Source organism: Rhyacophila brunnea, unplaced genomic scaffold (assembly GCF_057557595.1).
Source record: "Rhyacophila brunnea isolate RB1 unplaced genomic scaffold, BYU_Rbru_1.0 scaffold_11, whole genome shotgun sequence".
NCBI lineage: Eukaryota > Metazoa > Arthropoda > Insecta > Trichoptera > Rhyacophilidae > Rhyacophila > Rhyacophila brunnea.
Genome location: NW_028232763.1, coordinates 44,796,255 through 44,814,570, shown reverse-complemented (window position 1 = coordinate 44,814,570; position 18,316 = coordinate 44,796,255). Strand labels below are relative to the sequence as shown.

At 31.8% G+C, this 18,316-nt stretch overlaps 1 protein-coding gene across 1 annotated transcript in view; it reads left to right on the top strand.

Moving 5' to 3' along the window:
* LKRSDH (lysine ketoglutarate reductase/saccharopine dehydrogenase) overlaps positions 1-18,316 on the top strand; it is a 316,693-nt gene that overhangs the window by 138,140 nt on the left and 160,237 nt on the right. The window contains exon 9 of the mRNA XM_085960429.1: positions 593-744. Coding sequence (XP_085816555.1) covers positions 593-744 — 152 coding nt within the window. The remainder of the gene's footprint in view (positions 1-592; positions 745-18,316) is intronic.

Below are 18,316 nucleotides of genomic sequence, written 5' to 3'. Positions count from 1 at the left end.
TCGAAACGTCATGACTGATAACCGTGACCCGATTAGCCAATCCTATTGGTATTAAACCTCATGCAGAGCTTGTTTTAGTGGTAAAGCCACTGCACTCTTGATTGGGTCCGTCCACGTAGAAGAAGTTCTAACTCGCTATTTTTTTAATCTAGACTGACCAAACCGTTCTCACGGTTGAATTCTAATTCATATGATGCTTGTGCAAACATTTTGTTCGGCTCGGAGCAGAAAACCTGAAGAGATTGATAGTTTTGGGTAGCCTACAGAGAAAGTGAAACAGAAAAAAAGCGGCGACGCACTAGAATGACTAAGTGAATGAGCTTACTGGGGTAGGCTTTACTTTACACTGAGAAAAGTAGAGGACAACGAGGTGTGAAGAGGAGAGTCTTAGTTTCTCAGAATATGACTATAATTCAGGGTTGTCACGATACTCGGTCACGAGGGAATGACCTATAAGACATATATATGTAAGCAACTTTGAAGCCCACGATTAATAGGAAATATAACAATTCTCTCCTCCATAGTGGATATAAAATATTAAAAAAAACATGCAGCGCATTTTAAAATATTTATTTTATTTTATTTTTATTAGATTGCTCCATATGCGTCGGTTGTGGTGAATGGATTGTATTGGGCGGTTGACAGTCCAAAACTGATGACCATTCCTGATGCCAAGTTCTTGCTTCGACCCGCAGACACTCCTTGGCTGCCGATCAGCGTCGGCGCCCCTGCACTTCCTCACAGGTTGGAAAATAGTCATATTTAATTAGATATATGCAAATTAAACATAACATAAATATTCACGTATTGGTATTCAATAACAATTTAGATCTGCGCCTCAACCCGGGAAACGCTCAGAGATAAATAATTACATAATGAAGCAATATTATACAATTGAGAGATGCTTTGCATTTATCATGACTCTACCATGACTCCAAATCCTTGGGCATACAGTGCGAGAAGAGGGAGATTTTTCCAAGATTCTGGTTGTGAATGGCGTGTAGTAGTGTGTGCACGATCCCAGGATCAAAAATGGAAAAAGACCGCACAAGATCGAAAATAGTAAATGTAGGAGAAGAATATAAAAATTAGCATCTTTTTATAAATTTTCTAAAAATATTTGACTGTGCTTTTGTTTTTATCTTTTTAAATAAATTACGAAACCAGTAGATGTGAATAAAATGTGCTTTAAATTATTTTAATTAATATTATACATTTGGAATTTAAATAGAAAAAGTTTAAACTTTTTAAAATTAAAAATCTGCTGCTGAAGAAGTGAAGTAATATTATAATAATTCCTATAAATAGGCGCGGCCCATTTTCATTTCGGAAAACTTTTAAGAGGTCCGCCAAAATAAATGAAATATCCGCAGATGCCATAAGGCCAAATTGCTTTTTTTTAATGATCATTGTCCCGCAATCTATCAATGTCACAGAATAAATATAATTTTTGTATGAAAAAACAAACAAACAACGAAAGGCAAAATAGAGTTTCTAATGTTTTATAATAATTTCAAAGTTTTTTGGCCGGAAGTGGCGTTTACACTGTTATGGGGTGATTAATAAACGATAAATTAAAAATACAAAAATCATGTCGACCGAGTGACGGGCCTTAATTACGTTTAAATAAGTATATACTTAAATATATTATTTTTTGTCAAAATAGCTAGTTGGTTTCATGTATTTTTTTGTCACAATTATATTTCTGTGCATGAGAGTCTGAATAAATATGTTCAAAAACACTTTATGATATTTCTACGAATATCAGATTTCTTTTATGATTAAATTTTAAGGATGTCCGCTCATGGCGAACTACAGCGTCACAGCTACTTCCTCCCCTCTGTATACTGCAACACATAATATTCACCATATTGCTCCTGATGATTCGTTGCGTTCTGCGTTCAACCCAGCCCGCACGGTTTTCACTTTTTCGCTGTGGCAATGATTGTGGGGACAGTACGGTGGATTGCGTGTTGCGCAGTGTATAGGGGAGATGGCAAAAAAATGTTATTCGCCATGGGCGGACAGCCTAAAGGTGAATTGTGTCTGAAAGATAATGAATGCTATTATGTTACTAGAGGCTATAAGCTTATTCATGTTTATATAGGTATATATTTTACAAATATTCCACTATTTTGATATAGCTGGGAAAAATCGTTATAAGACAGCAAAAATATAATATTTTCTTTTTGCAAACATATTGGTAAACAATTAAAAAAGCGAATAAGTATAATAAAAAACCATCTTTAAATTTAATCATAAAACTAAAAAAAATAGCGGATGATATAAATGATTTTGTAATCAACCAATGGTTTAATTCCATTTAACTAACAAACAACGAAGCCAGAGCTTATGCATTTACTATACAGTTTGGGGTATTTATATTATCCCGTGGGATTTTGAATGAAGAAATTAATTATCCACCTGAAATACATCCTTTGTGTTGTCTAGAATCATGGTTTATTGGGCGTTTTGCTTGAAATCGTGGCAAATGGCCTGGGCGTTATCATGAATCCAAAATGGCAGCCGCTCCAGATATTGATAAGATAAATCAATTATAACTCTTTTTACTACATTGTATAACAATAATTTTGTACTTAACCTTTTTTATTCACAATAAATAAAAAAGGTCGTCATGTATTTCTTCATAAGTTTTTGGGATATATATGGAAGCCAACTTTAAATACTCTTTATACACACTATGGCCGAGCGGCTGAAACGTCGTTTTTTAACGTCCTGTGTCCCAGGTTCAAATCTTGGGTCTGGCAAATACAGATATTGTTTTTCAATTTGTGGCGGACGGAAAAGCATGTCAGAGTATCATGGACCTAGTAGGTTGAGCAAGTAGCTAACATCCATTTCTCGTAAAAACAAAAACCTGTTAATACAAACCTCCACTCTGTGGAGGCCCATATTATGTTCTTATTAGGATCAGACATGGTCAAAAAAAAATCTTTGTAGTAAAGGTTTGTAAGTATAATAAATTATATGGTGACATAATTTGACAGGTTGAATTTGTTACTTACCTACGTACTTAAGTAATTCCCGGAGTAATTAATTTACGTTGTTGTTAGCCGGCTCACAAATCAAAACTGTACTCGTCTCATCTATAACGTGTCGAATACGTCGATATGACGTCATCGTTATTCACAAAACACACGTTGCTAAATGGAGGTCATCAAATTGATCGAGTGTGACTTTTTAATTTGAAAAAAAAAATCTACTGTTGCAATCGATAAATTGCACGCTTCTCGGGCTGCGAGTCAAAGACGCTAGAACGCATATGAACACATACGAATTGGTCATTCCTATATCGGCTCGCCGATCGCCGCATCCGAATATCTATACGTTTCGAAGGTTACGTGCGACTGTAGCTAAGTAGATGTGCGCGGTCTTTATATGCAACACTGGATCGACGTTCTTGGAAGGTTTGATTTATGGTTTTGCTGCAGACGACGCGATTTTAGATGTGAGAGTCGACATAGGATTCATTTACACAACCACAGAACAGATAATAAATAGAATACCGATAGGCTATATTCAATACGCCGCATATTGATGCAGGGTTTTGAATGTGTGAGTGTCCTACTAAAATGAAGCACGCATTATGCACGTGCAATAGTGTGTGTAATACACCAATATTAAATGAACGTAAATGTATAAACCGAGAGCAGTTTTCAGTATTCGACGTAAAACGTATTCTTAAACCGGATTCTTCCTTACTCGAGTCGGTTACCTGCTATCGCCTTACCCGTTATGTATTTCAGTTCCCATTATTTCTGAGTTCCCTGTAAACAACTCACAGATCGCTTAGCTTAAATAGAATATATAGATAGAATATGTAGTGAAAGATTTGGATTCGAATTTCATTCGTTCCTACCTTTTTCTAGTTTCTCTATAATATGTTTTTCAAAATAATTTATATTGTACTGAATTGTAAAATTACTGATAGACATTCGGTGTAAGTACACAAAAGAAAGTGATATACGAACAAAAATTGACAGCTTTTGTTATCGAAGGAACAAAAAGTGACATATTATTTGCGTACGCAAATTGAAAAAGCGCGAGTGAAGATTCGTGTAGATTTCCGAGTCTTTGTATGGCGCGTTTTATTGTTTGGTATTTTTCGAACAAAAAATTATCGCTTCGCAATATCTTTTAAAACCACTTTATCAAAAGAAATGGCGCTAGTCGGCTGGTAGGCTGATGGGATGAGACTTCGCCAGTTATGCTTGATATAGCCGGAACCAATATCCAATTGTTATATTGGGTAGGTACCTACCTACTATACCTATTTATACTCTAATATAACATATATTAAATTTTATTCGTTACACTTTGATATGATTTTTTTACGAACTTTTGATTATTAAATATGGATTAACATAACACACATTTATTGTGATCTCCGAATAGAAGGGTGGGGGAGAGGGGGTAGGTGGTTGATGGTCTGTACAAAATTTCTCAAAATTTTGACCTAGAACTTTAGAACTGAATAAATTATTTGCTAGGCTGTCCTATTATTCTAAAATCTACAACTAAACACAACACAAATTTTTATAACATCTTAAAAACAATGAATTTAAATTAAATACGTTATAAATTGTTTGGTCAGTTTGGTCAGTTACGAGTAGATCAGATTATTTCTAACGATTATAAATGGATTTCAACACTGATCGAAATAATAATATGCTGAAGGATGTATCTATAGTTTAAAGCTAAAGGATAATAATTAAAAATGATATTAATTGTTTTATCTAAGGTTGATGATTGCTTTAAGGGGACGCTCTACAGAATTGCCTTTGATAATTGAAAACATAATTTTTTTACATGTGGTCCAGAATTGTTGCGCTACTGGTAATATTCAAAGGTCGCCGACAATGCTTTGGTCTAAAGTAAATAATGATCTCTTGATTAAATTTAAATCATAAACACTGTCGAAGTGAAGAAAATATGGGGTGACCAAAAAATGATATCTTCTAATATACGTAAATGTTACTAAATTCAATTTGTTAATCACCTGTTTGGTGGGAAGTATTACGACCAATATGATGGATAGCCACGATATAAACTTAATAATATATTAATAACGTTGTAACCTGAAATTGTCCGAGAACTAAACATATGAAGGATGTTGAAATACATATCTACCTCAATTTTTATTTCATGTGCTATCCAAAAAACATTATTAATGAATAGTATTTATTTTGAATCTATAAGACCTATTACAGAATTATTAAAAAAAATAGGTACATATTGTTTATTTTTAATGCATATTTAAAAAAAACGTGGAATATAGTGATGTCTGTTTATTATAAAAAGAAAGTGACTTTTTATTACTTACCCGATTGCTTTAAATTTAGTCTGACACTTTTACAAACAAGTAACGCAACTTTACTTTTACCCTAGTGAAAAAATAGCTAGGTACAACAATTATTGTATTTTGTTGGTAAGTAAAGCCAATGCAAGAAATAATTTATATAAAAAATGATTATTAACGTGGAGCCACTCACAGATTATTTTTTTATTCAAAGCTAGCTGGTCGCTGAGAACATAACAATGGTACCGACAAAAGCGTATGCAATCACGCCAGGACTGTCAAAGATGTATTACTTATTCTTATGATAAGTTGTTTTTAATTGTGTGCAATTTGGCGGTAATATGTGAAATATTTTGATAAGCAAAAAAATAAGAACAATACAAAAATAACATAACATAATCAGCTAGTCTTTTCATACTTATTTTCAATGAATGTTGTATGCCGTTTGACGCTTGTAAATATGTAATTATTCCATCTGTACAATAAGCTATTTTTAACTTTAAATTTGTAACGCTTTTTTTCGTTTGAAGGTAATAATACTAAAAATAATAATGATTATTCATTCGACCGAGAATTGTAATTAATAATTATTGCGTTTCTTAAAATAAATCCCCGATGGTTAGAGGTTCTTGAGGTTAGACTGAATTAAAATGACGTGCTGTCAACGCTGAGGTTACTTTCCGACTAAACTATGAATGACCTTGTTGTTGTCAACTCACTCTTAAGGCATATAACTATTAATTATTGGCTTTAAAATCACGGCTTGCTTTTATACTGATTGCCTTTGAGATTTAATTATATAACTTATAATGATTCTAGATTTTATTAGGTTTGGTTTTAGAATGTGTGAAAAAATGCAGTTATTTCTATATTACCTAATGGCTAAACGATTCCACTGTATTTTGATGTCAAAAAATTGTCAAAGGGTGACTATAAAATTGTCTTTTGCGTTAGTACCTAATTGCTAAGTATCATAGTCAATCCTGCTCATATTTCTATAAGTCAGCCTGTCAATGGGGCCGACTCATTAGATATATTATATGGAATTGATCCTTAGGAGATGACACCTTTTATTGGTGATTTTTTGTAATACTATTTTGGTGCTGCAACCTTCAACAAAAAACATACTAACAGGTGTGCTTGTTGACTAATAGCACCTGTACACGTGCATGGATTTACTGCACGCAATAGCGTATTAATAAAACTATCGCGGCAATAACCTATTGCACATATTAATAATGATTGTAGCGCTAATGTCATTTTCTTTAGTATCAGCGATACGAGTTTGCCATCAGGAACCCCAGGTAGGAATAAACGGAATATTAGTTGAGTAAATCGATTTCAAAATAAAATGTGAGAATGTAAATTACACGGAATTATTTTCAACATACTGTAAATAACGTCTTATTCTCAAATGAATATTTTAATTAACTATTTCTACTCAGGAAGGACAAGTCAGGTGAAAAATTCAAATTAGATAAGATACTATGATAACAATAACAATATTATATACCTACAATATGTAACTACATAAGATACATAATATATGCCAACACTTAAAAAAATAAAGAACTAAGTACTTATGTAAAACAGCTGAAAAAATACATTATATGGACTTGCGTCTACATAGTAGATTTAAAATTCCACCAATTAAATAATTATTCATTAAAAATTATCATAATTGGTAAATAGTCCATAATGAAAAACAAAGACACTTACCGGATATGAAATAGTATTTTTAAATTTATTTGTAATTCCGATTATTATAATAACGATTGATTTCCGGAAACGGTTGAATGCCGTCTGGATATCATCGCTGGAAATCGATATTTCAATTATAACTTTATTACTCGGCGTTTTACGAAGACAGTGGCGTATTTAAAAATATTGGGCCGCCACGCAAAAATCACTTAGATCTGAAATACCGCCATGAAAAAATCTACCATATTTTTTATAATGCATTTTGGTGGTGCGTTTTATTATGTATGCTTATCTTGTTACGGGTTTGTGATAGATATCAAATTGTAGATACATAGTTTTAAAATCAACAAGAAAAAAATATTTATACTATGATTTTTTTTACAACTACACTTTTAAACAATACTATAAGCAGAAAACAGGAATTTCGTCTGATGAAATTAATTGTTATCGGTTTCAAATTTTTTTGTAGTTTGGGATTTCTATGTATTTTATTTTTAATAAGCATACCTAAACTGTTGTAAAAAGCCAGTCAAAATCATGTTAGTAATAATCTTGGTTTAAATTACCAACTAATTACTTACTTCTATTTCTTGGGGAGTTTGAAATACCTCAGATACCGTAGTTATCTAGCAATTAATTATCCGGATGGTGAAATACATAAGATGTTGTATATATTCAAAAATTATATCATTAATACTTATAAACAGTATAACTAATATTATTATGTACGTCAATAGGAAATAACAATTTATTTACTAAAAACTAAATATCATACTGAGATGTAAGGCCCATGGCTCTGTATACTCATGCCGTGAGACAGCTACGTCGCTGGATAAGGCAATAGAGTTTATAATATGACAGTTAATATATTGATTAACACATATTGGTAAAATTGCTTCCGGGAAATATGTACGTTATAAAAACGAGAAATAAAAAAGAAAATTTAGTAAAATGAAAATAATAACATAATTTAGAATCGTTAACGGCATTTATTAATGAATACGTACCTACGTATTTGGGGGTATATAATATATACGTATATAAATAATTAATGGACTCGTTGTAAAAAAGGCCGTACTCATGGTGTATAAGCGAGCACAATTAGACCTGCCTTCCTCTGAATGAAAAAGTTTCTTTCATCGCATTTTTAACAACTAATAAACGTGTTAGAATTTATCGCGGGTATAATAATATATTATTATATATATTTGAAAACTTTATAAATAGAGAATGCTGTGTAACTAAAATAAAAGTAAATGTGTTCGCATTCGCATTCGAATTTTTAATCAGTAATTTATTGAAATTCTATCGAAATGAAAAATAGTCAATAATTGAAAGCAACTGAAACCTAAGTTGTATATTTTTATTCCACGATTATTTTCATTATTTAAACGTGTACTAAATTTTGATATCGTTGAAGCATTAAGATGTTTCTATCTCTATTTTATGTTCCACTAGGGCTGCTTCATTAACACTTTATGTTACATTACTGGTGTGAAAAATGATATGTTATTACTTGAAAATACGTGGGTATACATTTTACATAATATATTTTCATTATTATTTATGTAGGTAGTAAACCTTATAATTAACTACATTTCAGTTTTATTAAATTATACTTTGCTTCGTAATCCGGTGTGTATTTTAGCCTCATACAAAGTGTAAAAAAATATTTTACTTTGGTATTGACTCGAATAATTATTTAAAAAAGATGAGAAAAATATCGTACATTGTATGTATATTAATAGTTACCATTAAAAGAGAGTGTAGCAAATAAATTGAAATTAAAAGTAGAATAATTATTGTGGTAGGCAACGAATTTCGGTCTAATGGAAGTGATCGTTACCAAGGCATTAAACAGACAGAAATGAATCTCTTGTACATAACACTACAAATACTAGTTATCATGTGTAACCAAAAATATTATAAATACAAAGCATTGGGCTCATTTCGGTGTAACATGCAGCATGGTATTTTCCATGTATGATCCATTAAATTGAACCGTGCTGCACTATTTCAGAATTCAAGATGGGTTGGATATTAGGCGGGAGTATAGTGTTCTAATGACCACAGTTCACAGCATGCTCCTAATCAAAAAGGTCGGGGCTAGACTCTGAATAGAGACGATGTAATATGATGAATACCTATATGGAACACGCTACCTGCTGCCTTAAAGGCTTGTAGTAAATTGGTGAAAAATCAAGTACGGATATAAATCGGGAGCAACCGTTGTTTGTTCTCCGAGAAGCAGAACCAATATGCCATTGGTAATGTCAATTGGGAAGGCAATAACAATGTTCAATAAAATCACTTCGGATATTTATATAATATTCCACTTATGGAGGATGAGTTTGGGTTGTCGTTGTTTTTTAAGATATTAAGATAGGGTATAAATTAATGTATTTAAATAATCCTGTATTTTTATTTAAATATTGTTAACACTTTCTATGTCATGTCGTGAACACTTTGAATTTGTAATTTATTATGTTCATTACTATGTAAAATAAAAAAAATTGAGTAAAATGATGTGGAGAAAAATAAGATATTTCGTGCGTACGTAGGTACCTATGTATTTAGTGAATATTTTGTGAATGGTACATATATACACCACTAAAATGTCATTTTTGAATTAATAGATCGTCCAATACATTAAAAAATTATCTATTTGTTTTCCGTAACCTTGAAAATGTATATTAACATACCAATATTGTGATTGTGGGTGGTATAGAAGCTTGAATATTGATAATATAGTTATTTCAAGATGTCGCTATAAAATCCAAGATGGCCGTCGTAGGAGGTCGTTGCAATTAAAAATTGAAAACTGGGCTTTGAGAAGCATGTGGAAAAATTGGTGTATTTGTCCCGTGTGTCCACATTTACTTCAATTACGTCGTTAATTTGAATTATTATTTCTACTATATGATTTAAATACGTTAGTATGTTGTATGAAAAGTTGTAGGTATTTTATACGTAACATGAATAGCTGTGTAAATATTGTTGTTATTTTCATAGTAACGTTTAAATTAAATTATAAACGGGTTTTTCCTAATTTGAACCTACATTACAACTACAACCTACAAGCCCTCATTACCATAATGATGAAAACAGTTATTGAAGAATTTAAAACGCATATTTAATTTTCAAGCCCATTTACTTAACTTACTTATCGATGTACTTGGATCCTTTTAATGCACAGTTCCTCAGGTATTCAATTATATTTATTCCATTGGATGATATATGCAAAATACCTCTGACTTGAAAGAGTTGTGAGTTCGCGACTTTCAGAATGTGAAATGGCTCGTTTGCTAAATAACGTCTAACGATGATACGGTGAAGAGGCTGCTTGTTGCAATGTTTTTTTGAAATAAGATCTCCTTCACGAAGGCTTTCTCGGTTGCGCGGTTTTTAAATTTTCAATATGAAATATCTTGGCCGGCATCGTGAATGAGATACGAAAGAAAACGTTTTGGCATTTCCGCAAAACTTTGCTGTAATTTATGCGAAGAATTTTGGTTTTAAAAACAAGTTTTAATTTGTAAAAATTCGCCACTATTTTACCGTACATTTTACTATTCCAGCAGTTTTATTAATTATGTCAGTATATTAATTACGGAAGCGTTTATTTTACAAAATTCTATTTCGTAATTAATAGTATTCGTTTCTCGTGTTTACCCTAATGACTGTCAGAAGAATCGCGTAATATGACGCAGGGGTACATATTATGACAGTCTCCCGATTGCAGTAACGACCCATTGGCTGTGTATTAGTTTCCAATATTATAATAGTTATCGGATAAGTCCTAGGTCTAAAGGGTCCGACACATCGGCACGGCAAAATCACACGTTATTTTTCAATGACCTAATAGGTTGAGCAAGTGAATAATATTAATTTCTCGTAATAAATCTGTTAATACAAAATTCAGTCTGTGGGGGCCCAAATGACTTAGGGTCAAACATGGTTTTAAAAAAAGAATGTAGTTCGAATGATGAAAATGTCAATACCGGTTTTTCGGTATTTATTATTGAATAACGGTATTAATACCGGTATTTCTTAAACATTAAAAAAACAGAAGTAGGTGCTTATCAATAAATATAGCTATTAAAATCTCTTTAAAATATTATTTTATAGCAAAATTCTACATTTATTATGTTGACATTTAAAAATATGTATTGATCATAATTGTAAAACTAGTGATTTTTTAGAAATAATTTTGAATATATTGATGATTTTAACTAAAGCCCTCAAAAGTTCATCAAGTGCAAATAAGTCCGGCTGCAAGAAAAGCTTCTTAAATTTAATGCTTGTACAGTCATCAATAATTATTGTTGTTTTTTTTTTATACTATTATGTATGTTAGTATAATTTTGGTTTTTGAAGTCATTCCTAGCAAAAAAAATACGTCATGTTATTAAAGAGTAAGAGATGTTTTTTTATTCATTACCGGAACTTACAACAATCCAATGTGGGTATTGGATACTTCCATAAAACTTCTATACTCCTCTTTAATTACCACAAAATACCTTCATTACATTAACATTAGATATTGTGTGCATCTGTCTAACAGTTTAACTACTTAATTTAGGTCTTCTGAACCGAATTCTCTCCTTTTTTTCGTTTGGTATTTTTAATCCTTAATATACTAACTGCCCATCGGAGATAATCCTGAATACTAATATTTAAATAGTTAGCACCTAATCGGCAGTAACATTATCGGGATATTGCGGTCTTGGACGTCCAAAGGCTCTTTGTCCTTTAGGGCTTTCGCAAAATAGCTACGCGTAATAGCGCAAAGTAGCTACGAAAAAAGTACTAGCGATGCACGTATCGCGCACTACATGTAGTATACATTGGATCTTTCGCCTATTTTCTGTTTTCTTAAACACTTAAAATTAGGTACACAGATTAGCGGTGATAGTTTTATATCAAAATTTGTAATCGGTCAGGTGTTTTGAATATTATGATGTTCCCACAATACGTCATAATAATATATGTAAAGTTAAAAAAAAAATATTTTACTAATATCGAATAAAATATCACGATTTGTCATCGTCACGGGTGCGGAATAGCGGAAAGAGTGTCAAATAAAGTGACAGTAAGTATTATCGCGGCCATAACAAGAAAATGTATGAGTAAACATGTATTATCTTGCAGTTACAAGCTTGCATGCATGAATCAAAAAAGTTTAGAAGCTTCTGAATTATCATACGACAGTATGGATTTTTTCGATCTGTGCCTGCGCAGTAGAAATATAGTGGCAAACCTGCCGGCAAAAAACGAACTACACTCATTTTGAGGTTAACCGATTTTCACTACCTGTCAAATAGTACCATAAAATGACAACATCGCGTCTCGCTTACTCTTGAAGAATGAAATTGGAAAGACAGTCAACACTTTTATATATAAGCGGTTGTTGTCACGATAATTTTAAATACGCACTAATGCTACCAGTAAATCCGTGCACGAATACAGGCTGGTAAAAAATTGGTATTTTTGATAATTTCTGAATTGAATATAAGCATTATCTATTTAAATCATGATAGCAATAGTCTGCAACGTCGTCCACGTGGAATACGGAAATAAAACGTAGAACAATTTACAGTATGAAATAATGAATGATTTTGAGGTAGAAGACACTGATTCAATGATTAAAAAAAATTCACATCTACAATGATGAAATATTTGCGATATGTCATACATTATTTAACATTTAAAATGTATTTTAGACTTGATTCAATTTATTTTTAAATTTTAATCATGCATATTGCTTCAAAGAGTTAATTTAATGTGTGACATCTTAGTCAAAAAAAATTACACGTCCTGACTGCTTAATCTCCATTTAGAGCAGGTTGTCTGAAAACACATTGAATGAAAGAAATAATGTTCTTATTTATAAAAATAATGAAGGGCAGATATTCTGATGTTCTTTGCGCAAACATCTCAAAGCTTTTGAATGAATGAAGCGAAATAATCCTCCTCCATTTCTTGATAACGAGAAGATTATACATATTTATGAAATGACTTGCTCATTTCAATGCGGCAGAAAACATTTTCTCCCCTTCATAAACTTGCCGAGGTCAATAAAATAAGACAATGGCCCAACTTATTATTGCGAGTAAGTATGCTTCCGTCTTTGCCAGATACTTACCACATTCATTTTTTTATTTCCTTATTAAAAATACTTCCCATTAACAGGAAAGCTTTTTTTTGTAACGTCATTATTAAAAGACGAATTTATGCTCGCAGTTTTGAGTGATGAAATGTATTTTGCGATTAGTTACAGGAGGGTGTGAGATATGGAGATTAAATGGTACGAATATACAATGCCGATATAATGAGATAATATACTGACTCTGTGAAACAAGACGTTAAACGGCTTTGTCGAGGGTTAGGATTGAAAAGTTAATGAGAACCGATGACCAAAAAACAGAGCTGCATTGTTTTGTCATAATGATAATTGTTGTCTTCAGACCGAGACATGACATATATCAGTGCATCTATTCTATACACAATATTTCTATCGGCCACTACCAGCAGCTATCGACGGTAGTTTTTTCATTTTTTGTATCGAAGTATTAGCACTTATTGTAACAACTACAATAAGTTAGTTGTAATTGTTACAATAAGTGCTACGTTTTAACAGCAGCTCTCTTGGTGTGATAAATTTTAGAGCGAGATAAACAGTTTTGACTGTTTAGATGGCTAACTTTATTGTACCAATAATTATAATACTTCGACACAAACATATGAAAAACTACTCTCGATAGCTGCTGATAGCAGTCTTGTGTATAGAATAGATGCGCAGGTGGGGTTTTGAATATGTTAATATATAGAACTGGACCTGTCCAAAAAAATTCCCGCATCACTCGGGTGACTGTAGAATTATTGGTAAGTGAGGAGGTTGAGTGTTACAATAAATTACATTAAATTTCAGTTACCTACCTCTAATAACGACTATGCTTATATGCATATTTATCTATACCGTCACCTTACTATTAGAACCTCGTAAGTCTGTTTGAGAAGAATGTTGAGGGGAATGAAAAAACGCAATACAAACAATATTTTAAACGTCTAATCGATGATTCTACTAACGCTGGTTGTGAATTAATACAAGGTTTCCATGTTTGAAACCACGAGACCTTAGAATTTTTAAAATTTGTCGATAGATGGACAGCATACTAGTCTAGAGAGCCGTAGTTTTGATATGATTTAAAATGTTTTTTTGTTTAAATTTTGTCGAACAACTTCATTTTTCCGTTATATCGGACTTAATAGTAAGGTGACAATATATAGGTCTAAGACAATTTGACACCACCGACTGGATGCTAAGACTATTGGATGACAGGAAACTGGGCGCCATACAGATTAATGAAATGTAGGTATTAATAATTTGAAATATGCCAACAAGTATGAACGTAGATTTGATGTCAAGGATGAAAGGGGTCAAATAAACAATCAATTAATTAGTTAAAACTAATGAAATAGTATATTTTGATCGCGTGCTGTGATATTCCGAGAAGTATTAACGTATATATTAGTATATTGTTTTAAGAACAGAATATATTACCTAACAGTAATAATTAAGTTAACCGAAGATTTCCTTAGTAAGCAAGGTACTGGCAATCAATAAAGAGCGTACTGCTTCAAACATTCGATACAGCTGCAGATGCGGAAAATATTAACAGAATCATCGCCGCCATATTCCGTTAACGTATATGGCAATACCCATAGAGAATACATTAAGTTAATTAAAAAAATGTGTTTTCTATAAGGTAATTCTTAAAAAGAATGCTTCTTTACTTTTGGGCACGGTTTCAATAGTGACTATTGATCCATTGAAGCGGCAGTCAACATCGTGACACAGGGCAAATTATTGTGAACCCGGCAGCCACTTTGGAATACGCGGCCAGGCTGCGACGCAATCGCATCGGTCGTAAATCACCAATAAAAGTAACGAACTGCGAAGTGAAACTTTTGCGAGCTTTATGTAGGCTTTGTATGGTGTTACCGCAACCGACGTTTCCGGATGACTCTGGAGTGTTCAGATTTGGCCAGATTTGAGTATTGAATTGTAATAGTAATAAATATTGAAAGTAATTGAATAACACTGTTTAGGAGAGGTAGGAAGTACCCATTTATAAGAAAAATACAATTAAAATATTTAATACGTAAAAAAAATACTATGCCTAACTATTCGTGACGAGTTTCTGTGTAATGTGTTTATGTTGTTGTATTTTTAATAGCTTAGCCACTTTTGTATAGGTACTTACTATTTTTTATCATTCAACGATTTTATTGAATGAAAAGCCAATTGCTAATATTAATGCGCTACAACTGTATGAAACTAGTTAACTTAATCGTAATAAGGTTGGTCGCAGGTAACTCAATTGGAAAAGCATATTGGCCAGAATCCGATGAATGCGGGTTCGAGTCCCGCCCAGCGTCATATTTTTTAATAAAAAAATTATGGTATGTAGGTATATTTTCGAGTGTTTTTAATTTATGTAAAATTTTGAGTGTTTAAAATAAATAATGTCAGTAAGTCTTAATAAGATTCGAAATTCCAGGATTCCGCTCATTTTCCCGGGCTAGAAATCATCAACATCTTGGAACGACTTTCTATGTTATTTTTTGTCAAAAATTAAATTTTTCATGACCTAGATTTAATGAATAAGTAGATGAATATAATGGTTTTGAAAGTTTAAAAGTTAATCTTGTTAATTCTACGATGTTTGAGTAATTTATGTTGACCGATTGTTTCGGGTAATACACCTCATGATAAGTTTTTACAGCTCCAACAATTGCCAACTCAATATTGCAGAACTACCAAAACAATTTTATATTGGTGTTTTTAACGAAAAAAACCCCAGTTTTTTTAATTATTATAAAATCAGATTATATTATGAAAAAATAAATAAATTAATAACTTCTGTTGAGAAGTTGAGATACGCCACTGTCTATATGTCAAGTTTTGATTAATAATGGCCATGTTCTATGGACGCTTTCAAATCAAGGAAATGAAAAAAAGAAGGGGGCATATTTTATTTATGTTATCAATCATAGAACTTTGATATTTTGGTGTAACCTCTCAACATCGTATGCATGGGATGCAGCCAAGAATTTTCCATGCACGAAGGCGTGAGGCAATGTTGAATTTGATTGCCAAAAATGTAACACTTTTCATATATTGTGTGGGTGTAAATTGTTTAGTCGGTTCACGCCACTATTCCTGCGTTTGTAAAAACTTGTTCACTAGTTCATTAACTTTTATTTTATTTGACCATAAACAAATGATTATGTGTTTTAATATTTTGAATAAGCATTTCTTTATTTGATTTCATCGTTCGCATTAACATTTAGTAATATTTTGTTTATTAAAGTAAATATTCCATTTGTAATATCTCAATATTTAAATGTACACAGTAGACTAGTAGACAACAATTGCTAAGTATATTTTAAGATAATCTGCCGTCGTGTTAACCAAATTATGAAGATATAGACGAAATTGCAATTTGCACCCTATAAAATACCATATTATGAGTCTGTAACATAGACAGAATGAGATGACTATGAGAAGAGTCATGCGTATTACTAGAACCTTTTCAAATTAGATGTGTATGATCCTGGTCAGAAATCAGATGATAATGGTACTGTAACCTTTATAATTCAATATCTTATGGATCTCGAACTAAAAGTATATGGAAGTAACTGACTTTGCAACCCGTTGCCTAATTGCGTTTGTTGCGAAATAAAAAGTCCTAATGCGATACCAAAAACGTGCAGTGAATACTGAAATATAAATAAATTTTTATGGAATAAAATTCATCATGATCGATTAGTGACCAATTTGCTTTTCAATACGATCAATTGATAGGATTTATATGGAAATTGAAATAAGTGCTAAAAAGAAGAGATATTGTAACTGAACTATTTATATTATACTTATTAATTTTCATCGAATTAATACGAAAAAATAATATGGCATTTTAATGGTGACCTAAGATAATGACCCCATGATAGCTGAGCGGTCACGCGTCAAGCTTATAATAATAATTATCGTGGATCCCCCTCGAAATTATGGAAAATCTACACAATATTGTTTTTCAATCTGGGTTTGGACATTATAAATCTAACAGGTTGCAAGTGGCTAATATCAATTTCTCGCAAAAACAAAAATCTGTATTAACGGATTTTGACAACCTTCACCCTGAGATCGGAGAGACGTGTAAACAGTTATTATCGCGATAGTTTAAACAACACACTATTGGTGCCAACAAATCCATGCACTATTATACTATGTTATTTTAATGAACCATTTATTTTCTTTTATTAATAATTCACAAGATTTTGAGAATATAACATTCAAAATATTGAACATACATAACTTGAAAACACCTCAGATATATACTACTAGAAAAAAATCATATTTAAAAAAAATACGAAACTCTACGGGATTTAAACCCGTATAACCATTGGTGTCGCGCCTATCTGTGCATTAACCATTACATTCTCAAAATCTTGTGATTTATTCATTGAATAAAAGAAATGGTTTATTAAAAATTGTTAGCAAGTTCAAGTAGATGTTATAACTTAAATATTTGGCGAGTGCCTGGCGTCGGTTAGTAATAATTAAGGTAATTAATATTCCTTCATTTAATACACAAAAACCGACCGTCAATAATAACGCAATTTTATAAGCATTTCATCTATGACCTACTAGTTTAAATTGTCGTAAATAGATAGGAGGCTCGTAGCATAATTGATTAATGCACAGATTGGCTCGATACCAATGGTTCTACGGGTTTAAATCCTGTAGAGTTTCTTGTTTTTTTCAAATATGATTTTTTCTAGTGGGTATATACCTAACTGAGGTGTTTTCAAGTTATGTATGTTATGCAGTTATGCATAAGTTTTTTTATACTTGTAAAACAATAATAATAATTAAATACCACAGGTCGTAAGTTGTTGTTTATTCATGTATTAATATCAATGGGACAGTCAATTTTGTTATGTAACGATTATTCTCTACAGTTTTAATTTGTTAAATATGTATATTACTAACTTTAAATGCTACTATTTTTTACGAATGGCAGCTATGGCGCCAATTATATTTCAAACTTCTGATATTGTTCAATGCTTCCAATTGTTGAGAATGTTTTACATAACAATGAGAATATGCTCGGCATATGATTCCTTTCAGAAGAATCATTATGAAAACGAGGAAGTAATTATTGTTCGGTATTATTATTTGTTATCCTCTCTGAAAAATGATTGATTGGTTTTTCATATAGAAAAATA